Source organism: Ovis canadensis, chromosome 3, assembly GCF_042477335.2.
Source record: "Ovis canadensis isolate MfBH-ARS-UI-01 breed Bighorn chromosome 3, ARS-UI_OviCan_v2, whole genome shotgun sequence".
NCBI lineage: Eukaryota > Metazoa > Chordata > Mammalia > Artiodactyla > Bovidae > Ovis > Ovis canadensis.
Window position 1 is genome coordinate 205,582,488 of NC_091247.1, and position 27,941 is coordinate 205,610,428.

The window sequence follows — 27,941 nt, forward strand, 5'->3', positions numbered from 1 at the left end:
AAATAAGTTTTTGCCATGTTTTTCAAAATTTTCTTGGCCTTTTAATTGAAATTGTCAAATAAAAGCATGACTCATTGGAACTCTACAGTGATTCCTAGGTTGAAAATGACATTGAAATCCGTAATCAGGTAAGTCTGTGTGATGTTTCCCAAGTATATACCTAAAACTTTGCCAATTTAAGGCAAAACTGCCATTTTGTTCACTTACATGCCATTATATTATTTTACAGTAATAATGAGTTCATTGTTCTCAAATCAGTATTTTCTAGCTTATAATAAAAGAGACTTAAGCTGTCTGTGGGCTTCCCTGGTAGCTTAGCTGGTGAAGAATCCACCTGCAATGTGGCAGACCTGGATTTGATCCCTGGGTTGGGAAGATTCCCTGGAGGAGGGCATGGCAACCCACTCCAGTATTCTTGCCTGGAGTATCCCCACGGACAGAGGAGCCTGGCGGGCTACAGTCCATGGGGTTGCAAAGAGTCAGACACGACTGAACGACTAAGCATAACACAGCACAAGCTGTCTATAAACCTGAAATTGAATTATGATCTCATTCTTCTAAATGACTTATGTGAAGAATGAATATTGTTAGTCCTGTGTATATTTATTCACAAGAAGTGCCCATTTATGTTTCTTCTGTTTTTATGATTCTACCTTTTATCCAGATTCTGTGTCTAAACAGTGACTCTAGACCCATACTGACTCATTTGATCTTTTATTATATGAACAAATTGGTTCTTCCTCTCTTTCACATGCCATGCATGTTTGCCCTTTTGTCTGCCTATAAACTGTTAATAATGTGACATGATTCTCCCCCAATATGTGTTATATTGCACTCTCATTCCTTTTCCAGATAAGTTGTTAAGGTATTTTGTTAGTCATTCTACCCGTATGTATTCAACTAGCTTAGTTTGTATATAATTGAGGTTTGACATTTAGAGTTTAGAAACCTCTTTTGGCTTCCTAGGTGGAGCTAGTGGTAAAGAAGCTGGCTGCCAGTGCAGGAGACAAGAGATGCAGGTTCAATTCCTGGGCTGGGAAGATACCCTGGAGGAGGAAATGGCAACCCATTCCAGTGTTCTTGCCTGGAGAATGCCATGGACAGAGGAGCCTGGCGGGCTACTGTCCATAGAAAGAGTCGGACATGACTGAGTGCAGAGACACAGAGAGTTTCTTTTGGATTTCCTCATATTTCTAGCACATTCATTTCTTACTCTCATTTAAAAAAAAGGGTTTTAAAGTTAGATGGAGAAGAAAGGTTGGCTTAAAGAAGACCCGGCAGATTGTGATTCTTGGGAGAGGAAGGAATGAAAGACAAACTGAAGAACTGAGAGTGAGACTCTGTTTAGGCTTGCAAGATGGGTGGATTGTGACAGTGTGGATTCATGCTGCTTGGTGGTCCTAGCAATTTGTGTAAATGCCTTCATGTCTTTTTGGATCTGGTGGGTTTAGTTTGAGAGGTTTTGCTACAGCTTATCTTGTCTGCTTCTGTATTTGTGGTTACAAAATGTGGAATGTACGGCAAGGTTACTAGTAGAGATGTGTGTGTGTGTGTGTGTGTGTGTGTGTGTGTACATGCAAAATTTCCAACTTCCTTCAGTAGTCATGGGAAAAATGTATAGTGGTCAAATCTGTCACGTTCCAAATATATCCTGTTTCTCATGACTGTTTCTGGTGTTCTGCTCTTTGTTCGAAAGGTAAGGGAATCAGCAGATACCCATGGACCTTGTGTAGATTTGTCCAGTGTCATTGGCATTCTGTGTGCATGTGAATAGTGTTTTAGTTTGTGCAGTTTTTTTTTTATTAGTATTCTGGATAATGATTAGTCATATACCAGCTTGTAGCAGGGTAAGACTGTGGGTTCAATCCCTGGGTCGGGAAGATCCCCTGGAGGAGGAAATGGCTCCCCACTCCAGTATTCTTGCCTGGAAAATTCCATGGGCACAGGAGCCGGGTGGGCTCTGCAGTTCATGGGGTCACAAAGAGTCGGACATGACTGATGACTGAGTACACATCACAACTAGGTTAAGATTAGCCTTTTATAAAACTATCATTAACATCTTTATCAATGATTCAGAACTAAAAGATATATCAGAATTCTGCTACTGGGGCATGGGGCAAATCTAAGCTAGGCTCATGGGTTTTTGACTCTCTCCCATTTCTAAGATAAGGCAGCTCACCAGAAGTAGCCATGAGAAATATGTATTTGAAATGTGATACATTTGTTTGCTGTACATTTTTCCATGACTATTAAAGGAAGCCAGAAATTGGACGCACTCACACACACACACCAGTCATATCACTACTGGCAACCTTGTCGTAGCAGAGTATTAAATGTACCTGTTAACTTGCTTTGGGAAAAGTGACTGTCTTAAAAGAATAAATGTTCCTATTTCAAAGCAGCTACAGTTTTGGCATTTTGCAGACTCCTGGGCCTAAGAGCTTTATCTTCAAAGTGACAGGGGCTAGAACTGGAATACCCTGTTAAGATTCCTTTTGACTCTCAAGTTCAGAGATATACTGATATGGTGGGTGGGAATTTTTGTGATTATATTGTTCATTTTCAAAAAGGCCTTCCCTTCTATTATCAAAGAAAGAGATTATATTGATACCTTTTGTCATTCTCCTGGCAAGTCTTTCTTACTCTTTTCACTTCCTTGATAGTATTACTCTCATGTCCTGTCTTTTTTATTCCTTTCTGATTTTCTTCTGTTGCAGTTTGAGTTCCCTAGGATGCAAACTCAGATGGAAATTAGTGCACCGGAAATTTCTCAGAAAGTGTCCTTGGGATCAATCAAGCCCTGGGGAGTGGAAGGAAAAAACCAACTCTGGGCGGGGGGTGGGAGTGGGGGTGGGGGGCGGGAAATTTGGCTGTCTTGTAGTCTTGGTGGAAGTCTGACCCCTGGAGGCTCTGAAGCTGGAATGGCGTTTTACCATTGTCTCCAGCCAGTCTTTGGATGTGGGCTGCCCTGAGAGGGGAGCATGAACTTACGTGAGGAGACTCTTCAGCTAAGGCCATTCTTAAGAGAGCTGATAGCCAAGGCCTGTACGCTGGCATTACTACAACATCTGGGGGAAAAAAATCCTTCAGTTGTGAAAGAGGATCAGCGTGGCACATCACAGTTTCCACTCTATCTTTTTTGCAAGGGTTGGAGGTTTCTAAATGGCTTGGGGGATGGGTTAGAATTTCCAGGAAATGAAGAGTTACAGAGCAGAGTGGTGAAGAAGTTGAAAAATAGTAGAGAAGAAAAGTTGGTGTCAATAGGTTCTGCTAGATAATTAAGTTCTGGTATCGATTAGCACTTTTCTTTTATTAAAATATAAATTTATTTATTTTAATTGGAGGTTAATTACTTTACACTATTGTATTGGTTTTGCCATACATCAACATGTATCCCCCACAGGTATACACGTGTTCCCCATCCTGAACCCCCCTTCCACCTCCCTCCCCGTATAAACAAGTTTTTAAAATTCTATTTATAGTGATGCTATTCCCTTTCTAAGTTACAGGATTCTGATGAAAACTATGGGTTCTCTATGCAGAGAAATGTGCATATCTATATGCATATAATGGGAAATAGATGGAAACAGTGGAAACAGTGTCAGACTCTATTTTTGGGGGCTCCAGAATCACTGCAGATGGTGATTGCAGCCGTGAAATTAAAAGACGCTTACTCCTTGGAAGGAAAATTATGACCAACCTAGATAGCATATTAAAAAGCAGAGATATTACTTTGCCAACAAAGGTCCGTCTAGTCAGGGCTATGGTTTTTCCATTGGTCATGTATGCATGTGAGAGTTGGACTGTGAAGAAAGCTGAGCACCGAAGAATTGATGCTTTTGAACTGTGGTGTTGGAGAAGACTCTTGAGAGTCCCTTGGACTGCAAGGAGATCCAACCAGTCCATTCTGAAGGAGATCAGCCCTGGGATTTCTTTGGAAGGAATGGTGCTAAAGCTGAGACTCCAGTACTTTGGCCACCTCATGCGAAGAGTTGACTCATTGGAAAAGACTCTGATGCTGGGAGGGATTGGGGGCAGGAGGAGAAGGGGATGACAGAGGATGAGATGGCTGGATGGCATCACTGACTCAATGGACATGAGTTTGGGTAAACTTTGGGAGTTGGTGATGGACAGGGAGGCCTGGCATACTGCGATTCAGTGGGTCTCAAAGAGTCAGACATGACTGAGCGACTGAACTGAACTGATATGCATATAAATTCAGTTTGATTGTTATAAAACCTGCTTGTTTTTTCACTTCCCTATTTATAGGCTCTTTTCTCCCCCCATCTCTTAATAATTCTGCTTTTCTGGCATCTTCTTGTTAAAACATTAGCTGATTGCTAAATTTTCCATTTGCTGTATTTGTTAGTACTCAAATACATCAAATCACAATAAATCATTTTCTCACTTTTGTAATTTCTAAATTATAAATTCCTTTTTAGTGAGGATTCTTTTTTGCTTTTGTTTTGTATTGGTTTAGTTTTTCTAGCTTGTGGGAATCCATTCGGCCTTGTTGATGTAGTGTTACTTTTGATGGAGTTTTATGTTTGTTTATTTCAGGTCCTCCAGGGATATCACAAGCCCAGGATCTATTTTTTTCTTCCATTTCTTGCTTTGGAGATTCTCACAGACTTCAGAACTGTGGTGACACAGGCTTGGGGTTTATTTGTCTTATTTTTAATTTAATTAATGTATGTTTTTGGCTGTGCTGGGCTTTTGTTGCTGCCTGGGGCTCTGCTCTAGTCGTGGTGAGCGAGGGCGACTCTCTAGTTGTGGTGTCCCAGCTTCACATTTTGGTGGCTTCTCTCATTGTGGAGCATGGGCTCTAGAGCCTGCAGGCTCAGTTGTTGTCACTCGTGGGCTCTAGAGCACAGGCTCAGTGTTAATGATGCACAGGCTATGTTCCTCCACAACGTGGGATCTTCCTGGATCAGGGATTAAACCCATGTCTCCTGCATTGGCAGGCAGATTCTTTACCCATGAGCTACCAGGGAACCCAGGCTTAAGATTTTAATTTCTGGCTGTGTTTCCCCTGACCTCTCACCCAGACCCTCAGAGACAAATGCCACTGAAAGTCTTACTAAGACAATGGGTGGATTTCTGCTGTCACCCTCATCATTCTATAATTGTGATCGCAGCCCTTTGTCAACAGCTCCAGTTTAATGGAAGGACCTCAGAACCAACTTTATGCCCAACTTGTGTGCCTCTTCTTCTCTCCCTATAGGAGCATTAGGGTTGCTATGGATGGTTGGGCAGTTTATATAATGTGCTGAAGAAAAGCAGGGCTGGAAATCTAGCTCAACTCTGCTCTCCTGAGAGAGAACTCTCTTCTTTTTTTAACTTTTTATTTTATATTGGAGTATAGAGGATTGACAATGTTGTGATACTTTCAGGTGGATAGCAAAGGGACCCAGCCATACACATACATGTTATCTATTCTCCTCCAAACTCCCCTCCCATCCAGGCTGCCACATAACATTGAACAGAATTCCCTGTGTTGTACAGTAGGTCCTTGTTGATTATCCATTTTAACTATGAAGCTGAAGCCAGAAGCTAGTGCACAGACATGAAATATTGTGCTCTTCCCATAGTTCATGCCTTCAATGTTATGTTGCAACAAAGACTTTGTGTGTGTTAGTCACTCAGTTGTGTCCAACTCTTTGTGACCCCATGGACTGTAGCCCGCCAGGCTTCTCTGCCCATGGAACTCTCCAGGCAAGGATACTGGAGTGGGTTACCATTTCCTTCTCCAGGGGGTTTTCCTGACCCAGGAATCGAACCCAGGTCTCCTTCATCATAGGCAGATTCTTTACGGTCTGAGTTACCAGGGACGCCCATTTTAACTATAAGCAGTGTATATGTGTCAATCCTGAACTCCCTAACTATCGCTTCCCCTCATCCTTCCCTGCTGGCAACCATAAGTTTGGAGAGAACTTTCTTCTGATCCCATTCTTTGAGGGGACATCTCTGTACCAATATCAGTTAGACATAAGCCTTAAAGATACTCCAGTGATTCTTCTGTTGGCCACAACTGACGATATTTGCTTTTGTGCTTACTAGCACTTTGGCTATCATTCCTGGCTTTGGTTTGGCCATCAGTCCTGGCTTTGGTTTGGCACTGGGGGATTTTTCTTTACTGCAAGTGGAGCTGTGTATTTCATTTTAAAAATCTGTTTCTCATTTTTTCTGTGTATCTATGGTGGAAAGTCTTCTTCATTAGGTCAGTTAACTGGATTGTGGCACCTATAATTCCCATTAAGTTACTTATTAACCTCTGTTCCTCAGAAATCACCTCTTTAGCTGGGAATAATAATAGCCCATCTGTACAGTGTTTGTTTAAATTTAGAGCACCTAGCAATCTCCCCATCAGTATTTGTACCATTTACAGCTTTACCACTGTAGGGAAGAGTTGGAAGCAAAGTAGTGACTGTGTTTACTCACTTAACAAGAAGAGGAAATCTTAGTTAACGCCCTGGAGAAACCAGAGAAACGTCGTCCAGAGTAGCACAATGCCGAAACTGAAGCTCCAAGCCCCACCCTTGCTGATGTTGATGTGCCGAAGGTCACTTGGCACCAGAGTGAACAGAGAGGAATGTCCTCTCAGTATTGCCTGGAGGATCGCTCAGAGCAGCTTTCCTGGCTTGTGTGGGTAAGTTTGAGTTTGTGAATGTTTTCTTTGCTAAGGAGGGCTCTCAAAGGTGTAATTATCATGGAGGATATTTGTAGACCTTGAAACATGTGGTAATACTTTTAGTCCCAATAAACCCTTTGACGTTGTAAATTCCGATTTGGAACTCCAGGGGAATTCTGGACTTGGTGAAGTTGGTACTCTAGGTGGTATAGGGTCCTGCCTCCAGGGTTCTTGCTTATAGAGGTGAGGATATGCAGAATTTTCTTCCCTTCTTAGGTCAGTGGTTAAGAGAGTAATCCTTCCTCCCTCCATCATTATAGCTAAGAAAAAAATCTGTTGACTATTAACAGTTGGGAAAGTGTGTGTGTGTGTGTGTCTGATTATCTCAAGTTTTCTTAAAATTACTTAAAAATTAATCTGATATGCAAAATACTGTTATTATCCTATAAATATTAATTGCTCTGGGTTGTTCTATGCCTTTAGTTGTGCTGTGAAAATGTGCTTATTACCAAGCTCAGTTTTCTTAAGTTTTTATTGGCTCTGAGCACAGACTTTGCACTGCCAAATTTCTGTGTAAACATTTTGCTTGGGACCAAGAAAGTAGTGAATATGTGTCTTTAAAGTTGTTGTTTTTTTTTAACTCATGAATGTTAATGGATCTTTTAAACGTTTAAATAGTCAATTAATGGAATTTTTCAAAGAAAAACTCTTCTCCAAAAATCCATAACTTTTCATAAAACTCTTTCATAACACTCCATAATTTTATACTTAGGGTGCTTTAAGTATGAGCTTAATGGCAGGTATATATAATTCTTAGTACATAGAGATCTATTTTTTGTAGCTCTTATCTATTTATTTGTTACATTTACTATTCAGGAGGAGCCTTTTTGTTCTCTTACTAATAATTAAGTGCAAGTATAAATTAAGATACTGTAGAGAATTGGAGGAGAGCTAGTAAAAGTGTATCACGTTGTAGTGCGTAGCAGAAGTAACTGATTACATCACTGTTAGGGTGCTGGGAAGTATCATGCCTTCTGGAGTTCAGGTGCCATGGTTATGACTGTATGGATCCTTTCGGAAATGGAGTCCTGGATAAGTTGATTTTCCCGAAGTATATCTGTTATTTATTTATTGAGACTCTCTACACCATAAGGAATATTAACAGTTCAAAGAAGTCTGAACTACTCAGACAGCCATTGCATGCAGCTTTTTGTCAGCATAAAAAGAAAATGAGATTCCTTGAGACATTTATGGCTTGCTTTACTTTTACCCCTGCTGCAAAGCTTTGGTCAGCTTTACAGGCCAGTTAAAACATACACAATTCCCAGGCACGCGTCAGTCTCCCTGTTAGTATAAATCTTATACATGCACTGGGGTAAAATATTTTGTGTTTTGACACACCTATTTTCACCTGAAGAAGGATACCCTTGTACCTACTGTACCTAGAGTATTTTCAAGGAGGTTTCTGTTTTCCACTAACTAAACTTGGACACAGTTTCTTCAGTTTAAGTAAACTGCATATGAGTGGGAATGACTTAGAAGAGGTTAAGATAAACGATTACTCATTTTCTATGTAAATAATTCTGAAATAAGTTGTATAGGGAGGTGTCCTTTTTCATTTATTCTTCAGTGAAATCGCATGTCATTAAGTCATCAAGGTAGGTATGATGTTTACTTAAGGGAACTGGTTTGGAGTTTTAAGGGACTCCAAGTCAGCTCATTATATTTTAGATTTTTAAATAATAGCTTAGTTGAGTTGCATAAAATTTTTGTGGAGCTGATATAATGAGGTAGATTACCATATGTTCTTTTGATCATTTGCCCTATAGGATAGTTCTGATTTGATTAAACCATTAAATATTCTTTAAAAATTATTTTTTATTTTAGAGTTGAAGTTTGTGTATGTTTTTAACTGTTTGACAGGTGAACATGTTAATTGGACTTTTCAGCTGTGAAAAACTATACTTCTTATTTTAGTTAAAATTTATGGGCTTTGAATACAAGTCTTCTGTATAGAATGTATTAACTAGGTTTGGGAGTTTGATTAGAAGAAGCTTGTGGTAGTTTTAATTCTCAATGTATTTTCTAAAAATTTAAAGCCCCTTGTAAAATTTTGTCTCTCTACTTGGTAATGTAAAATCTCAGTGGAAATGCATGTATGTTTCTTAATCTTGCTGTAGATCTCACATGAACGTCTGTTCAAGAATGCTTTTGCTCTTAGGAACATTGGTGTGCAGTTTTTTGAGTATTAAAAATACATTGTGTCAGATGTTTAGATGTAATTCAGGATCATATGATTTAACTCCCCTAATTATATGATCCTAACGAATGTCAGATCTAAATATCTGACAGTATTATTATTACTGTAGGTTGCTTTGTATTCTTTTGTTTCCTTCCTCGTTTCTAAAAAATACTTTTTCCTTATTTTGTAGGTAATTTTTCTTTTTTTCCCCACTTTTTCATACAATTTGGCAGACCAAATGACACAGTTAGTATCCATTAAGTAGAGCCGTGAATATCAATCTTGGACACAAAGCCGGGAATTGTAGCTGGGGGAAGCCCTCCTGCTGTGCTGGCCTGGCATCCAAAGACTCTGAATGAAGTCTCTTAACTTATTCAAAGCCCGGGATCTCTGAAAGCCCTTTGGGCTCCCCATTGCCCATTCATCACTGATGTTGGATTCCACTGGCTAAAAATTGTCCGTGGCATTTCCATTTCGCATTGTGTCAAATGCAAAGTCTGGTACATAACTTACCACTTGTCATATATCTTAATTTAAGGCCTCTACTTCTTGATCTTTATGCTTTACACCTCTATGTCCTGCTTTTTTCTTGACTCATGCCACATTAAGGAAGTCTCTCTTCTCATATCCAAAAATTTACTTCATCCTTCAGGTCTGCTAATCACCTCCATAAACTTTCTCCTGGTCCCCTCTTCCAACATTGAAGGTAATGTATTTTGTACTTCCTATTAAGGTGCTTCATGTTATGTTTGGTGTTACTGTTATTTTTACATGTGTTGTAATATTTTACACCTTCTACATAATATGGAAGCCCTTGACTTGAAATAATCTGCTGAGTTGAGTCTCTACCTCTTACTATGATGGGTTGGATGTGGCTTCATCTTTTTCTTTTTTTGAACTTTTTATTTTGTATTGGAGTATACAGTCCATGGGATTGCAGAGTCAGACACAACTGAGCAACCGAAGTGAACTGATAGCCAATTAACTATGTTGTTATAGCTTGAGGTGGACAGTGAAGGGACTCAGTCATACATATACATGTATCCATTCTCCCCCGACCTTCCCTCCCATCCAGGCTGCCACATAACATTGAGCAGAGTTCCCTGTGTGTCCGATAGAACTTGTTGGTTATCATTTTAAATATAGCAGTGTAGGATGTGGTTTCATCTTATAACTCCTATGCTTTCATGTGCTTAGTGGATTCTCACTGTAAATATTTGACAACTGAGTAAATGTCATGCCATGGCAGTAAGTCATTGACTAGCAGGCCTTTCTATCCTCTGTTGCAGTGGACACCTTTGGGGACAGGACTGTTTAGATACCTAAACACATATGGCATGGCTGTCTGAATCAGAGCTCTTCCTAGCTGGGAAAGCTGAGGAAACAAAAATGCAGTTAAATATTTTAGATTTTGTGTAGTAGCTCAATACTGACGAGGAAAGAATGACTTCTTGGTAAAGGCTTTGGGCTGGTAGGAAATTGAAGGGCAACACAGACTTCGAAAATAATGTTTATATTTCTGGGAATGTTTTTCAGGAGTTCATAGTTTGGAGATAAATACAGTCAGTTCAGCTACCATGGTTGTTTTGAAAATGAAATTTTATTCCTACAGCATTGATGTTAGGGAGCAATTTGAGTAGAATGTAGATTTCACACTTATTGTGCGTGATTTTACTTTATTTCCACCTAGTTGGTGAACACAGGGTATTTCACCTAGCTGAACTGAGAGCCACATAGAAATTGACAAAATACCCATGCACACACCTCTGCTGCCCCACAGCTCCTTGACTTCACTGCATTTTATGAGCCACGACCACCCGTGTCTTGATTCATAACCCTCCAATTTCAGATAAGCCTTCTTCCACCATTGCACAATGAACTCAAAAGCCACAGCCCTGGGACACCCAATTCCACAAGCAAACTTCAGGTCTTTTGCAAAGTAAGGTACCATGTTTATTATCATTTTTATTTATTTTTTAGCCATTTAACATTTGAAAACCTGTGCTAGGGTCTTTTCTTTTTTATATGTCACTAATGGCTATTTTCTCCCCCCAGTCCTGTGCTTTTCATGGTGTGATTTTGCATAGCATCATGATTTTTCAGGAACACATATGCCACATTATAACCAAACTGACTGTACTAATTGATACCATACAGAATGTGAACTGAGAGTTCTCTCTTTCCTTCCTTCATTTCTGTCCTCCCTCTCCCCTCTCTTTGAATGGTGAGAGACATTAAAAAAAATCCCTGTAAGAGGAGTGCAGCAGAGAAAAATGCCAGAGAACTTGTTTAACCAGTGTCATTAAAAAAGGCATAAATTTACCTGTGGAAATAAATAGATATGCTCAGAAGTATGTAGAGACTGGGAAGGGAACCTAAAAGATCAGGGAATCCCTGATTTACCCTTAGATAATAATTATGTTTAACTTTTTGTCTGCCTTTACTATATGCCCAGCACTACAATGAGTGCTGGGTATGGATTAAGCCATGCAACCCTCACAAAACCTTATAAGTAGATGTCTTTATTTTATAGATGAAGAAAGATAAGGTTTAGAGGGGTTAGTTAACTTGCCCAAGGTCATTAATTCATAAACATAAATGGCAGAGCCAGATCTTGAATCACATCTGACTTCTGAACCAGAGATCTCAGAGGTCTCTTAGAGTACTTTATAGGTTATAAACAAAAAACGTCAACTGTGTTATTTTCTCTGGCCTTAACTGCATCTGATTGGCATCACAGGCTGTCTTTTAACCCCTGTGACAGATAAAGAATCAGAGGTCCTCAGGCTAAGAAATTGCACAGATTCTCAGAGGCAGAGCAGTAACAACTCATTCTGACAAGGAATTCAGAGTTTTTTCCATTGGGATTTTGCGTGAAAAGGGACAAAAAATGGACAACTAGGAATCAGGTGAGCTGAAATAGGGAAGAGAGGAAGAAATTATTGTTTTGGAAGCTGGAGGGAGAAAGGTGGATTTATAAAAGTGTATCAGAATTGAAAGGAGAGGGCCTGAGGAGGATGGGCAGTGAGGGGACCCCTAACTCTGTGGTTGTTGTTGAGTCTCTAAGTCATGTCTGACTCTTTGCAACTCCATGGACTGTGGCCTGCCAGGCTCCTCTGTCCATAGGATTCTCTAGGCAAGAATTCTGGAGTGGGTAACCATTCCCTTCTCCAGGGACTCTTCCTTGATTTGGAGATTGAACCAATTGAATTCTAGATTGGGTTCTAGATTCAATCTCTAGATTTGGCAGGTAGATTCTTTACCACTGAGCCATCAGTGGTAAGCCTAATCACAGAAGCCCAGCTCTGTGATACAAGAAGCCTAATCAGATTCCCGTCAAGGAGCTCAAGCTAGCACCAACTTCATTTCAGGATTGTGGGAAGAGAAACCCGAGGTCATGAACGTAAATTGGTTATGCTGTAAATCTGGATTAGTAGTAGGCTCAGGGGGAAAAAAAAAAGGAAAGAGAGAAGTGACAATAGAGGAAAGCTTCAAAAGGCCTTATTTGTACTTCTTTTTAATCACATGAGATGTATCTCTTTTTCTTTAGGTAATCACTTGCCTGATAGCACTTTGCATGTAAATGTGTTAATTAGTGTTTATTAAACTGAAGAGTTGATAAATAGTAGAGAAATTTTTCAGTTAAGTATTAAAGAGCCTAATATTACACAGGTAATGAGATGAGGATTAATCAGCATCTATAAATTTAGAGCATGGGGCTAGCAAACTGTGTCCAGGGTTTTCTTTCTACTAGCCAAGAATGATTTTTACACTTTTTGTAGATTATTAAAAATAAACACAAAGAATTTGACAGACACCACATGTGACCCAGAAACCGCAAATAGTTACAACCTGGCTCTTTACAGTAAATTTTCAACCCTGCCCTGAGGTATAGACTCTAAAGCAGAAAAAGTTAGATTTGTCTTCTTTCAGGAAATCAGATTAGGTAACAGAACCTGGTATATTTCACAGACTTTTTTTTTTCCCTTCATGGAGGAAGGAATTGATATGTAGTATAATATTTTACTAGGGACTTTGAATGCTTTATATTTATTTCTCATACCCTTGAAAGATTTTACACTTACAAATGAGGACACCCAGGCTCATAGAGGCTAGGTAAACCTTAACGTTTATTAAGTTGTGGGATTCATATTTGTCTGGGTTTCTCCACATAAGAACATGGTAGAGAAAATTTGTTCATAAAAATTGAGTATCGTCTGTTCTATCTAGATATCAGATATGAACAATTTTAGTAAGTTTAGCTAATATCTAAAATATTGGAAAAAATGTAAATTGTGTACACAAAAAATAGAATTGGTTGCAGAATTGTGTAACTTTTCCCCCAAACTTTAAACTTTTTATTTTTTATCAGAATATAGCTGATTAACAATGTTGTCATAGTTCAAGGTGAACAGCAAAGAGACTCAGCTATACATATACATGTATCCATTCTCTCCCAAACTCCCCTCCCATGCAGGCTGGTGAGAATTGTGTAATTTTAATTATAAAAATTGCACCTGAAGGAAGATTTTTGGATAAAAAATTATAAACAAAATGTAAAGAACAGAGAATTCAAGCCTCATGTTAAAAACTTAGTAGTCACCTAAAAGAAAGATGAAGCTTAAAATATTCTCAATATAAAGTACAAAATAGAAAAGTATGTTCTGCTTCAATAGAGATTCTACCACATAGCAATTTATCTTTGAAAAACAGATTATCAAACAAATATTGGCCTGTGTGTCTAATGATAAAGTTTTATGAGGAAGACTTCAGGGTGTAATGAAAACATGCAGTAAAGGATCTAATACAGATTGGAGGGGTCGGAGGAAAAGTTCTCGAGAGGCTTATTTAAACTGAGACACAGGATTTAGGGGCTTCCTAGGTGGCTTCAATGGTAAAGAATCTGCCTGCCAATGCAGGAGACACAGGTTCGATCCCTGAGATAGGAAGATCCCCTGGAAGAGGCATGGTAACCCAATCCAGTATTCTTGCCTGGAGAATCCCATGGACAGAGGAGCCTGGCAGGCTACAGTCCATGGGGTCACAAAGAGTTGGATACAACTGAGTGACTGAGCCTGCACGCACAGGATTTAGGCAGTCAAAGACAAAGAGGATGGTTATTCCAGACATAGAGTTCTAGGCCTTGAAGGTGGAAGGAGCTTGGCATATTCAAGAGATGATCAAAGGAATCCACTGTCTCCTGTCGACTCAGAAGAGGAATTCTATCTGTTTGTTCATCATTGTATGTATCCAGCCTTGGACATACCTGCTAGCACAAAGGAAGCTCTTAGCAAGATTTACTGAAGGGACAAAGACTGAATAGATATTTTTCTGGGAAATTCATGGCGTGATTTTGAGTCCAGGGATTGCCTTGATGTAGCCTACTGCCCTCCACTCTGTAGCTCACCTAATTACATTCAAGTCCTTGGACTGTTGGTAATCCCAGGTTACTCTAGGCCACTGGCAGCCCAGCTTTTCCAAACCTTCTTAACTGCTGTTAAGTATCTGAATGGATCCTGACCTGGAGAAAGTCTGCATAGAAAAGGCAGGAAAAAGGAATGTAGACCACTTCAGCTGGATCAGTTCCTGAGCAGGAGAAGTGAATTGGCATTATGACAATGCCAGGACTAACTCTGAGATAAAACGAATATAGCTACTTTGCCAAAAATAACAAGCTGAGGGAGAGAGTGTTCTGTCCTAGAACACATGAGCACCGGTTCTCTGGGTGATCACCGGGTGACTAAGTAACACATGATAATCAGGCTTAAAGGTTTAATTAAGAGGTTAAATAGTGAAGCACTTCCTGTTTGTAGAACTTATTTCTTCAAAATCAAATTTGAACTTCTAAACTGAGGTAATATCACTTACAGGTTGAGTGCACTGAGGAATTTATAAAGTAGAAAGAGAAGAGGAGAGAATTGTATATTTCCCAAGGGGGTGAACTACAGTTGTAGTGGATTTGGAAGGACTTTTTTTTATAAGATATTTACTATAAAATAGAGGTGAACTAGGGGTTTACTGCAATTAAGGGAAGAAAAGGTCACTTAAGTGGGAAGGAGAATGGGACTTGAAGACAGAAGGAAAGAAAACATTTCAGTTATTCTGAAATGTTAATTTTGAGTTGAAAAGAGCCATAAGTGGTAAAAAGCAATACATATATAGCTGATTATACAAGAATTTAATAATAAACATGTCTGTGCTTTAAGCTTAAACTTTAGTGAACTTTAGTAGACGGGATTTAATGTTAAGTTTGAGGAATTTCATCAGTTCAGTTCAGTCGCTCAGTCGTGTCCGACTTTTGCGACCCCATGAATCGCAGCACGCCAGGCCTCCCTGTCCATCACCAACTCCCAGAGTTCACTCAGACTCACATCCATCAAGTCAGTGATGCCATCCAGCCATCTCATCCTCTGTCATTCCCTTCTCCTCCTGCCCTCAATCCCTCCCAGCATCAGAGTCTTTCCAATGAGTCAGCTCTTCACATGAGGTGGCCAAAGTCCTGGAGTTTCAGCTTTAGCATCATTCCTTCCAAAGAAATCCCAGGGCTGATCTCCTTCAGAATGGACTACTTGGATCTCCTTGCAGTCCAAGGGACTCTCAAGAGTCTTCTCCAACACCACAGTTCAAAAGCATCAATTCTTTGGCGCTCAGCTTTCTTCACAGTCCAGCTCTCACATCCATACATGACCACAGGAAAAACCAATAGCCTTGACTAGACGGACCTTTGTTGGCAAAGTAATGTCTCTGCTTTTCAATATGCTATGTAGGTTGGTCATAACTTTTCTTCCAAGGAATAAGCATCTTTTAATTTCATGGCTGCAGTCACCATCTGCGGTGATTTTGGAGCCCCCCAAAATAAGGTCAGCTACTGTTTCCCCATCTATTTCCCATGAAGTGATGGGACCAGATGCTGTGACCTTCGTTTTCTGAATGTTGAACTTTAAGCTGACTGTTTCACGCTCCACTTTCACTTTCATCAAGAGGCTTTTTATTTCCTCTTCACTTTCTGCCATAAGGGTGGTGTCCTCTGCATATCTGAGGTTATTGATATTTCTCCTGGTAATCTTGATTCCAGCTTGTGCTTCTTCCAGCCCAGCATTTCTCATGATGTACTCTGCATAGAAGTTAAGTAAGCAGGGTGACAATATACAGCCTAGATGTACTCCTTTTCATATTCAGAACCAGTCTGTTGTTCCATGTCCAGTTCTAACTGTTGCTTCGATGTCAAAAGTCTATTTCCTTACAAAAAGAGAAATACTGGCTGGCAGATGGGGGGTGCTTTCTCAGAGTTGTGAGTTCATTTTGGTCAGCAAGGAAAAAAAGACAACCCATGCCCTCTGAAGAATATAAACTTTTCAGATGTATCTTGGAATGACTTGTGGAAAACTTTTTTTTTTTTTTGGAAACAGATTCTTTCTTAAGTATTAAAATATTTGAGTTAGATATTGTCAGTGTCATCTGGCTTATTTCCAGGGATTAACTCCTTCAGTTAACAATTGATTTACCATAATACATCAAGTTAATGATAGCTTTGTTAAAATTACAGACTTGTTTCTTATCCTTTTAAATAGAGTCTTAATATTTATTAATGTAATTTTATAATTCCTTTTGATATTTGGTATGGAACTTAATAATGAACTGATTAATAATGAAAGCAAAGTCTAAATCTTATTGCTTTAAAAGTTTGACCTTTGAAGCCATCTTATTGAAAAAGTGTATATTATATGTATAATATGGGACTTTCTGGGTGATGCCAGTGCAGGAGATGCAAGAGATGTGGGTTTGATCCCTGGGTTGGGAAGATCCCCTGGAGTAGGAAATGGCAACTCACTGCAGTATTCTTGCCTGGAAAATTCCATGGACAGAGGAGCCTGGCCGGCTACAGTCCATGGGGCTACAAAGAGTCAGACATGACTGAGTGACTGAGCATGCTGATATATATATATATGTGTATATATATGTATATATATATGTATATATATATATGTATATATATGTATATACTATATATACATATATCTATATCTGTATATTTATATATTTACCCCCTTAAGAATACTGATGTATTTTATTTTGTTCAGTGGATGTTTGCCTCAAAGTTTGAATGCATATTAGATTATTTGAGCACTCACTTAAAAAGTAAAAAATGCAGAGGAATTTAAAAGCACTGTTTGAGCCATTTGATCATACATCAAATGACCCTTTTGTAAAGTAGCATATCTATTCCAAATGATTTTCTATGTTAAAATAATTATATATGTATATATATTATAATATATATACATTGTCTTAGTTTATCCCATGAATATACTGTGAGATTGGTATGTAGAGGGTGGGACATAGAATCCTACTTCATTTGAGTAATGAAAAAATTATGGCATTCAAGAGGGGCTTCCAGATATAGTTAGAGAGAAATTGAGAGTTGGTGAAACAGGATTAGTGCTCTTTTTTCTCCCCCAAACACAGTTTAGTTTATTGCTTTTGCAAATTAGGAATTATTTCTTGATCTTTATTAAAGTAGGATATATGATAATCTAATTTAGTTCAAATTAAAATATGTATGGATCAGAAGATCCCCTGGAGATGGAAATGGCAACCCACTCCAGTATTCTTGCCTGGAGAATCCCCGGGACAGAGGAGCCTGGCAGGCTACAGTCCATGGGGTTGCAGAGAGTTGAACATGATTTAACAACGAAAACAGCAACAACAAAATATGTATATATACCCATGTATATCAATAAATCTATATGAACACGTTCATACACACAAAGGATTGGAAGGATGGTTTTAATCTGTGTGTGTTTGCTACAGAAATCCTTGATGCCTCTGGTATGTCCTCATGACAGAGGCAGTTGTAGTAAGATACAGCATTTCAGGCAGCCACACCTGATAGGTTTGCAAACACTCAGAGGTTTATTCATCCCTCACTTACATTTTTTATTATCATGAAAAAAAAATATATATAACATACAGTGGCTTCCCGATAGCTCAGATAGTAAAGAATCTGCCTGCAGTGAAGGAGACCCAGGTTCGATTCCTGGGTTGGGAAGATTCCCTGGAGAAGGGAATGGCAACACACTCCAGTATTCTTGCCTGGAGAATCCCATGGATAGAGGAGCCTGGCAGGCTGCAGTCCATCGGGGTGCAAAGAGTTGGACATGATTGATTTGACTTAGCATGTAGTTACAAGGGTGCTTTCTTCACTTCACTATTTAAATCTTCTTTCATATAAATTCTTGGGCATTAAGTACATTCACATTGTTGTGCAACTGTCTCTAGCATCCATCTTTGCAACTTTTATATCTTCACAAATGGTTCCATACTCATTAGAGTTTAACTAGTCATCACCTTTTCGTCCCCACCAGCTCCTGGCAACCACCATTCTCCTTTCTGGGTTCATGACTTTGACGACTCTAGGTACCTCATGTGAGTAGAATCATACGGTATTTGATCTTTGGCTTATTTTACGTGGCCTAATGACTCAAGCCTCATCTGTGTTGTAGCATGCATCAGAATTTATTTGAAAGGCTGAATAATGTTCCACTGTATGTATAGACCACATCCTAATTATCTACTCATCTTTTGATGGATACCTGGCCTGCGTCCATCCTTTGGCTGTTGTGGATAATGCTGCTTTGAGTATGAGTTTACAAGTATCTAAGTTCCTGCTTTCAGTTCTGGGTCTACACCCAAAAGTGGAATTTCTGGAACATGTGGTATTTCTGAGTTTAATTTTTTTGGGGGAACTGCCCATCATTTTCCTCAATGGCCACACCATTAAAAGAATATCTTAAATTAAAAACAAAAACCAAAAAGTGATTCATGTTGATGTTTGGCAGAAACCAACACAATATTGTAAAGCAGTTATCCTTCAATTGAAAATAAATAAGTTTAATTGTTAAAGAAACCCAAAAAACAAAAAGCAATCTTTAGGTCTCTGGCTTTTTTCTTTTCAGCCATGCTGCATTGCTTGTAGGATCTCAGTTCCCTGACCAAAGTTTGAACCTGGGCCATGATAGTGAAAGCCTAGAATCCTAACCACTAGGCCACCAGAAACTCCTAGTCTCTGCATTTTTAAAGTGGGCTTTTCTTAAATAGGATGAATATAGCTCCCTTGGGTTTCTTATGTAACTAATAACTCTAGAAAATATGAGCTGTGTCCTTAAAGGTTGTTGGTAAGCACATTTTAAATTAATTAAACTATCTTTCTGCTTCTCCTTGGGGAGTTCAGAAGTTTGAAGACATTATGAGAATGACATAGGTGAGTCTTAATTAAAAAAAAAAAAGTATGTAGAGCAGAATATAGAGTCCCACAGGAATGAAAGAAACAGATAAAGTTATCTCGAAATTAGCTAACTTTGCTTCTTAATCTAATCTACCCTCCAGAATGCCCCCAGAGTTATCTCATTAAAATTAGTAATATGACTGTTACTCCCCTCACTGGTTTACTGTTTCCATCAAAACTGAGTCTAAATTTCTGTACATGGTCTACAAGGCCCCTCACAGTCTGGTGTCACACTTTTCTCTGCCACATCATCTTTTACATACCCTGTATCACAAATACATTGAATCATCTCACTATTCCCTGAAACTTGCCTTTTTCCATGTACTATGCTTTGCATATGCCTAAAATGTCATCTCCTACTGGTATTCATGCTGATAGACATGCTCCTTTTGTCTTTCACATCTGGTTCTACTGTCTCTTCCCAGATGCAAACTACTGCCAGCTATCCTAGGTTGATGGTTTCATAGTATATCGTTTATACCAAGACAGCAGCATTTACTAAGTTGTATTGTAATTATCTCTTTGCATATGTCCAAAGAGAAACCACAGTGTCTCTTTTATGCCCTGATGTGAAGCTCAACCCCTAGTGCTATGCTTAGTCACTTAGTCGTGTCTAACTCTTTGTGCTCCTTTGGACTGTGGCCCGCCAGGCTCCTCTGTCCAAGGGGATTCTCTGGGCAAGAATGCTGGAGTGGGTTGCCATGCCCTTCTCCAGGGGATCTTCCCAACCGAGGGATCAAATCCAGGTCTCCCACATTGCAGGCAGATTCGTTACCAGCTGAGCCACCAGGAAAGCCCATGAATACTAGAGTGGGTAACCTATCCCTTCTCTAGGAGATCTTTCTGACCCAGAAATCAGACTGGAGCCTCCTGCATTATAGGCAGATTCTTTACCAGCTGAGCTACCAGGGAAGCCCTAACTCCTGGTAGATGGAAACAGAAACACTGAGAGAATTTCTAGCATGATTTTGCTCACTGTATGGGATGTCTGCCTCTAATAAGTAATCATTCCATCTGTAAGCTGAAATTTTTTTCATAATTTTAGCAGTTATTAATAGCTAAATATATCTTACCATAGGCAAAAGTATCAAACAGGCAATTTTTTTTTAGCTTCTTAAATTTTTTTTATTTTATTTTGTGTTGGAGTATAGCCGATTAACAATGTTGTGATAGTTTCAGATGACCAGAGAAGGGACTCAGCCATACATGTTCGTGTATTCATTCTCCTCTAAACTTCCCTTCCATCCAGGCTGCCACATAACACTGAGCAGAGTTCCATGTGAGAAGCAGGCAAATTTTCCTTCAGTTGGTTGCTACTGCTCCATTTCTGTGCAGATTTCTTACATTTTTGGGCATACTGACCTCATCAGTAACGTTCTCACATTACCCTGGTTTCCTCCTATCTTAGGAGAAGTATCTGATAAGCTATACTTAAGTGTTGATAACGTAATACATTATTATTCCCAGAGGTGTTTGTATTTTAATCATGGTTCCTAGGAATAAAAATGCTTAATTTAAAAGAATAAATCTCCAGTGATAAGAATTTCATTTACTCTGTCCCTTGGGTGAATGGTATCATTTAAGGTAACAAGAGGACTCTATGTTAACCCTCAAATCACACTAGGCAGGCAGGCAGGCAGGCTTCTAGGACCACCCCGAATCTTCGGCACTTCCACAGTGGTATTCACACTGGCAATATACTTCCTGAGGCTGCTGCTTTAAGGGCCTCACCCTTCTGGGATAAATCCCCTCCTTCTAAATTTCCCCCTAATCATCCGAAGGTCAGGGTGGTGTGACCTGTTCCAAAGTGCGTTTTCTGCCTCCTTAGCTAACTAGGAATTTATTTTTCAAGTGTTTAGAACTAGAAATAGGGAGTCATTTAATATTTGACCTGGTTTCTATGAATCAGTTATAGGTAGGAGCGAACACTTACTAGCCAACGTGGCATATTAAAGGATTATCTTTTCCTGGAAGCAAAATACTGCAAGAGTCAGATATTTGAACCTTTTCCAGTCTAGATTACTCAAGAGGAAGAAAACAGTAAAACTCAGTTTAATTGCTTGTTATTTTGAAGAAGGAAATGTTATGTGTATTTTTCTCTCCCAAGGGCCTTGTCCAGGGCAGTATCATTGTGGTGTTTTTGCAGTCCCGTGAGATGTTTCCAACATTTCTGGACTAAAAAACAAGTGAGACTGACATCAGCGTATCAGGAGCAGTGGAATGTTTCAAAGTTTACCTAAGTAATTATTCTTCTCGATCAAAGGACTTGGTATTAGTGGTACCCAAATGCTGTTGATATGATGGTCACATAGATGGGCATGCGTAGATTTCAGCTTGGATTACATAAATATGAAATATTTATACAGATGTCCTGTGTGCTCAGTTGCTCAGTTGTGTCTGACTCTTTTGTAACCCCATGGACTGTAGCCCTCCAGGCTTCTCTGTCCATGGGATTTCCCAGGCAAGAATACTGAATTGGGTTGCCATTTCCTCCTCCAGGGGATCTTCCCAAACCAGGGATTGAACCTGTGTCTCCTGCATTGGTAGACAGAGTCTTTACCACTGCACCACCTGGAAAGCCTGCTTAATACAGATGTGTATATGTGTCATTGTATGTGTGTGTGTTTAAGTGTTTTTAAGTTTTAGCAACTTTATAATGGGCAGGGGTATCACACACACAGACTGAGCACAGAAACTGGGAATTTGGGCTCTTACATATGTCTGCCTGGGTTAGGGGCTTAATCATATACTCACTGTATGGTACTGGCCAAGGTACTATATTGTTTTGTGCCTCAGTCTCCTCCTCTGTAGAAGAGAGACAGCAACTCCTCTTGGAGGAGTTGTGATTGTCAAGTAAATTAATGCATGCCAAGAATTACAACAAGACTTGGCACATACAAGCACTTACATATTACCTATTGTTTTTGTAAATTATTATTAAATATTGGGCTTACCCAGTGGCTCAGTGGATAAAGAATTTGCCTTCAATGTATTAGACACAGGAGGCATGGATTTGATCTCTGGGTTGAGAAGATCCCCTGGAAAAGGGAATGGCTACCCACTCCAGTATTCTTGCCTGGAGAATCCATGGACAGAGGAGCCAGACAGGCTATAGTCCAGAGGGTCACAAGGAGCTGGACATGACTGAAGTGATTGAGCACATTAAATATTGGACACACAGGTGATTCAGAGAAGAGAAAAGAAAAGAAATTAGGTTGTTTTAAGTGAAATACGTTAGTTAATTTTGTGGATGAAAATCATAGTGTTTCTTCACCATTAAGAGATTTTGGTATAAAGAGGGATATGTGTAGGTAGTTAGTGGTTTATTCATTATAATATACCTTGAATTATCCATTTTTGACTGTATTTAAAGTCCTCATTTTCATGACCAGGTAATATATGTTTATGGAGTGGTCTCCACTTTGAAACCTGGTTGGCTTCGGAAAATATATGTCTTCTGTTTTGTGTTAGACTTCAATTTTGTTTAATCAGTGTTTGAGAGAAATGGCACTTGTATATCTTGCTTCCAAGAAAAACATTGGGTGTTTCAGGAAGTGGTCTTGGTTAGTCAGAGGATAATACTTTTTCCTCTGAGTCAGTTCTAAATCTCCTTGATATAAATAGGCGCACTTTTACCCAAACTTCTGCTTTTCAGATCAGATGTGAAAATCATCATTTATACATGCCCATACCAGCAGCAGTGCTTTCATTGGTGTTTCCGCTCAGTCAACACTGAGGGTCTTACCTAATTGTGACTGTAGAAATTCTGCTAAATAAATTCTTTTAAAAATTTTTTTGTCCAATTCTGTACTATCTAAATTTGTTTTTATTTTGTACCAAATTTTCATTTGTGTCGTATGGTCATCTGTGTCAATCATAGAGGACATTTCTATTGCTAATAGTATCCACTTTGGTCACTAAAATTTTATGTTACTCTTTTAGCTTGCATATATAAGCTTTCTGTAGCACACGCTTGGAGAAGGCAATGGCACCCCACTCTAGTACTCTTGCCTGGATGGAGGAGCCTGGTAGGCTGCCGTCGATGAGGTTGCTAAGAGTTGGACACGACTGAGCAACTTCAGTTTCACTTTCATGCATTGGAGAAGGAAATGGCAACCCACTCCAGTGTTCTTGCCTTGAGACTCCCAGGGATGGGGAAGCCTGGTGGGAGGCCGTCTGTGGGGTTGCACAGAGTCGGACACTACTGAAGTGACTTAGCAGCAGCAGCAGCAGCACATGCTTAGTTACTAAAATTATTTTGCTAAAGACTGTATGAGTTTGCCACACCCCAGAGCAATGTCAGATTTCCCAAGAAATAAATCAGAGAGGTTCTTCCAAGCTACACTAAAAAATGTTAAACGTGATAAGTAATTGCCAGATGACTAGCTGTTGCTAATGTTGAGTTAGTCAGGAAAACCTTAAGAAAGAAAGAAGTAGGAATTGAGCAATTACTGGATGGTTGGTATAAAGTAGTGGGTGGGGCTTTCAGGGTAGGAGCAGAAGCCTGTAGGTTAACCAGTGCAAGAAGAACCCAGAAGAGCCTGTGGTTCTAGTGAAGCTTTATAGGTGGCAGAGCCTATGAGAATGTGGAAGCCTGGAGAGATGACTGCCGGCAAACTCTTCCTGGTCTTGAAAGGTGAGCTGAGGAATTTTCTTTTTGTGCATGTGCGAATGTAGTGGGTAACATCCTTTATTTTTGTATCATATATTTCTCTTGTGTCTTATTTGATTGACTGAAACTGGATTTTGCTTCAGTGAATTTCATTTTTTAGAAACAATATTTAAAGAAAGGGTCTCCATCTCTATTTTCCTGCTAAATAACTTCTTCAGGAGAATAAAGGAGATGATAGACGTAGATACAGATATGGATATCAAGGGACCTGTGGCTTTTTATAATCCTTATGACAGTCTTATCCTCATTTGATAGATAAGTAAACAGAGGCTTAGAGAGGATAATGATTTGTCCAAGATCACAGAGAGATGGTATATCAGGATTTAAATTCAGGACTCCCTAGCCTACATGGGAGGGGAGTTTGGGGGAGAATGGATACATGTATGTGTATGGCTGAGTTGCTATGCCATTCATCTGAAACTATCATAATATTATTAATCAGCTACACCCCGATAAAAAGTCTAAAAAATAATAAAATAGGGGGTATGCAGATTAAATTAATTAACTCAGGGTTGCCTATCTTCATAATTTTGTTGTTGTTGTTGTTGTTAGTTCTCTCACAATACCATGGGCTTCCCTGATAGCTCAGTTGGTAAAGAATCTGCCTGCAATGAAGGAGATCCCGGTTCGATTCCTGGGTCAGGAAGATCCCCTGGAGAAGGGATAGGCTACACACTCCAGTATTCTGGCCTGGAGAATTCCTAGTCCATGGGGTTGCAAAGAGTTGGACTCGATTGAGTGACTTTCACTTACTTTCACAATACCACAATGAATGCATTGGACTATACTCAGTGGGCTTCCCAGGTGGTGCTAGTGGTTAAAAAAACCCCAAAACCTGCCTACCAATTCAGGAGATATAGCAGATGGGAGTTCAGTCTCTGGGTTGGGAAAATCCCCTGGAGGGTGGCATGGCAACCCACTCCAGTATTCTTGCCTGGAGAATCCCACAGATAGGAGCCTGGCAGGCTACAGTCCATGAAGTCTTGGAGTTGGACATGGCTGACGCGACTTAATACTCATGCATACTCAGTAAATTTTTATTGTTTCCAGTGGCTCTGGGGAAAAAAAAGTACCCTCAAAGCATTTTCCTTCTTGGTAGAAGCATTATTATTGTTAATTTTTAGGAATAGGAAAATGGGTTTTGGATGTTAGAAAATTGCCCCTGGGCAAGCTTGCTCACCCATCTTCTTGGAGAGCAGCAACTTTATTTTCTAAAAGGAGATTATCGTCATTTGAGCCTCTGTAAGGTTTGCAAGGGCCATGAAATATGTTTAGGGATCATGTGTGGGCAGAGGTGATCCATACTTTGGATCATTTGTCTACTTAGTTGATGGATAGTTGGTCATTTTTCTTTCTTTTCCATCTTAAGCACTTGAGCCTTGATCAGCGGAGTCTTTGATTTTCTGTCTTGGCACATACAGTCGTTACCGGAGCATGCCACTCAAGTTTCATCCTGTTTCCTTCATGGCAGGGAAGCAGCCACGTGGCTTTTGACAAAACAACCCTCCTGGAGGTGTCAACAATGGCAGTTGAGGTTAAGCATCGCTCTTGTATAAATGCCGAGTCTCATATCTCATCAAATGCAATGACTTGTTTAAAAAATTTTGCATTTCAGCATCCTGGATTGAAGCAGTTCCATTCATAAGAGAGCCAGGAAATGCATTATATTCTTCCCGGCTAACTAGTTCATATGCTACTGTGTGCTAGCCTTTCCCTTCTCCAGGGGATCTTCCCAACCCAGGGGTCGAACCCAGGTCTCCCACATTGCAGATGGATTCTTTACCAGCTGAGCTATCAGCTATCAGCTGTTTCACTTTGTATAAACTCTGAATCTCATATCTCACCAAATGCAAAGACTTGTTTAAAAAAATTCCATTTCAGCATCTTGGAATGAAACGGTTCAATTGCTAAGAAAGCAGGGAGATAGATGCATTGTATTCTTCCTGGCTAACTAGTTCGTATGCTACTATGTGCTGCTACGTGCTATCCCCAGGGTGACTTTGCAGCTAAATTATAAAGGAAAAAAAAAGGACAACATTCCTCGTGTCACATGCTTTCTTCGTAGTCAGGCTTGGGGTTTATGAGGGTAGAGTTCAGCCAGTCCTCAAAGTTACTTATGTAAGGACCACACCCTCCACCAATGAGAAAACAACATGCCCATCTCTATTCTGTCAGATGGTCTGTGTAGGTAACTTTGTATGACAAGAAGCAGGTAACTGAGCTAATGTGCTAGCTTTTGTCACTGATGTCATCAAGCTAATGCACCAGACCTTAGAGTTGCAAAGAGCTCTTGGAGATACCCTAGCTTCCAGCTTGTGTGTGTGTGTGTGCACACACTGTCCGACTTTTTGTGACCCCACGTTACAGTAGCCCACCAGGCTTCTCTGTCCATGAAATTTCCTAGGCAAAAATACTGGAGCGGGTTGCCCTTTCCTCCTCCAGGGGAATCTTCCTGACCTAGGGATCGAACCCATATCTGTGTCTCCTGCGTTGGCAGACAGATCCTTTACCACTGAGCCACGTGGGTACTAATTAAGAAACTATGAGGTTATGTGACACGTCCAAGGGCACAGAGTTAGGAATAGTGTTAGCAAAGCGAGACATGGTATGGACTTTGGTGTTATGGGTTCTTTCTAATCTCAGTGCAGCGCACTGCATGCATGCTCAGTTGTGTCCGACTCTCTGCAACCCCATGAACTGTAGCCCGCTGGGTTCCTCTGTCCATGGGATTTTTCAGACAAGAATAGTGGAGTGGTTTGCCATTTTCTTCTCCAGGGGATCTTCCCCACCCAGGGATTGAGCCTGTGTCTCCTGCATTGCAGGCAAATTCTTTAGTGCTGAGCCACCAGAGAAGCCCTTTTTAGTGCTTACATGACACAAATATATGGAGTCTAAGAATTACTTAAGAGATAACACCAATAAAATGTATGTTATCAGAAACAATCACCTTTATCCCTTGGAGTGTAATATTTTGTAACCCTTAGAAGAGGTTGCTGAGTTTAAGGTATGCTGACACTTAGCAGCTGGAGGAAAACTGTTAGCTCTTTTCTTGTTGACTTCAGTAAAAGTAAATAAAATTGTTAGAAAAAGAAGCACATGTATTTAAGCTGATTTGTGGAAGTTCCTGAGAGATGAAGGAACTTCCTCCACAGAATTTGGAGGAAAAGTGCCTACTATATGTGTTTCATACTGGAAAAATGGAATATCTCTACAGTTTCATAAGGCTTCTTGGGGGGCACTTTTTGGTATCTATCTTTCATATTAATTCTTATGTCCCCATGTTTATAAAAACATACATTGCCTCAAAGTTGGATGTAAAAGTCATTTCTGATTTTATTGATTGCAGTTATGCAGGTGGGACTATATTCTCAGAGAAAGACTCTAATAGGGTGTGTGTGTGTGTGTGTGTGTGTGTGTGTGTGTGTGTGTGTGTTAGTCTCTCAGTCATGTGCAACTCTTTGCAACCCCATGGACTATAGCCTGCCAGGCTCTTCTGTCCATGGAATTTTCCAGGCAAGGATCCTGGAGTATGTTGCCATTTCCTTCTCTAGGGGATCATTTCGACTCAGGGATCAAACCCAGGTCTCCTTCATTGCAGGAGGATGCTTTACCATCTGAGTGACTAGGGAAGCCCATAATAGGCTTAGACTTTGCTAAACAGAAATAAAGGTGATATCATGCCCTTTTAGAATTTTCTGATCCTGTTGAAGTTCTAGGGTCCATTGTTTGTATCCTGGTACTGTCTTTGCCTTTGTCTTGATATGATTTCTAATAGTCCTAACTATCTCCTGCCTCTACTTCGTAATATCCAGAATCCAGACCTTTTCTTTCTTCTTTATAAGTAAACTCGACTGTTCTTTTCTATACAAATGTACACAACTCATTTGCAATAAATTTATAGCAGAAGAAAAAAAAATCACTTTAATTCTATTTAGATGCTATGTGAATTCAGGTGAAAAACAACCTTCTGACCATTATTTTCCTTTCTGTGGCAGAGTGGCCTAATTTATTCTGTATCTACTACTTATTAACTTTAAAATTTTTTTTAAATTGAAGCATAGTTGATTTATAGTGTTTCAGATGTACAACAAAGTGTTTCAGTTATACATTT

At 39.7% G+C, this 27,941-nt stretch overlaps 1 protein-coding gene across 7 annotated transcripts in view; it reads left to right on the forward strand.

The window, feature by feature from the left end:
• Window positions 1-27,941, forward strand: part of EPS8 (EGFR pathway substrate 8, signaling adaptor) — a 211,951-nt gene that overhangs the window by 77,691 nt on the left and 106,319 nt on the right. Inside the window, exons 1-3 of one of the 7 annotated variants that reach the window (XM_069585622.1) lie at window positions 6,576-6,649; window positions 9,526-9,579; window positions 18,239-18,299. The exons of 2 other annotated variants lie outside the window; for them this stretch is intronic. Coding sequence is in view for 1 of the 5 variants with exons in the window: in XM_069585618.1 (XP_069441719.1) it covers window positions 6,593-6,649 (57 nt within the window). In the remaining 4 variants the exon portion in view is untranslated. Of the gene's footprint in view, window positions 1-6,388; window positions 6,650-9,525; window positions 9,580-18,238; window positions 18,300-23,580; window positions 23,795-27,941 lie in introns of those variants that run through there. 4 more of the 7 variants (XM_069585619.1, XM_069585621.1, XM_069585618.1 and 1 more) reach the window with 4 other exon arrangements.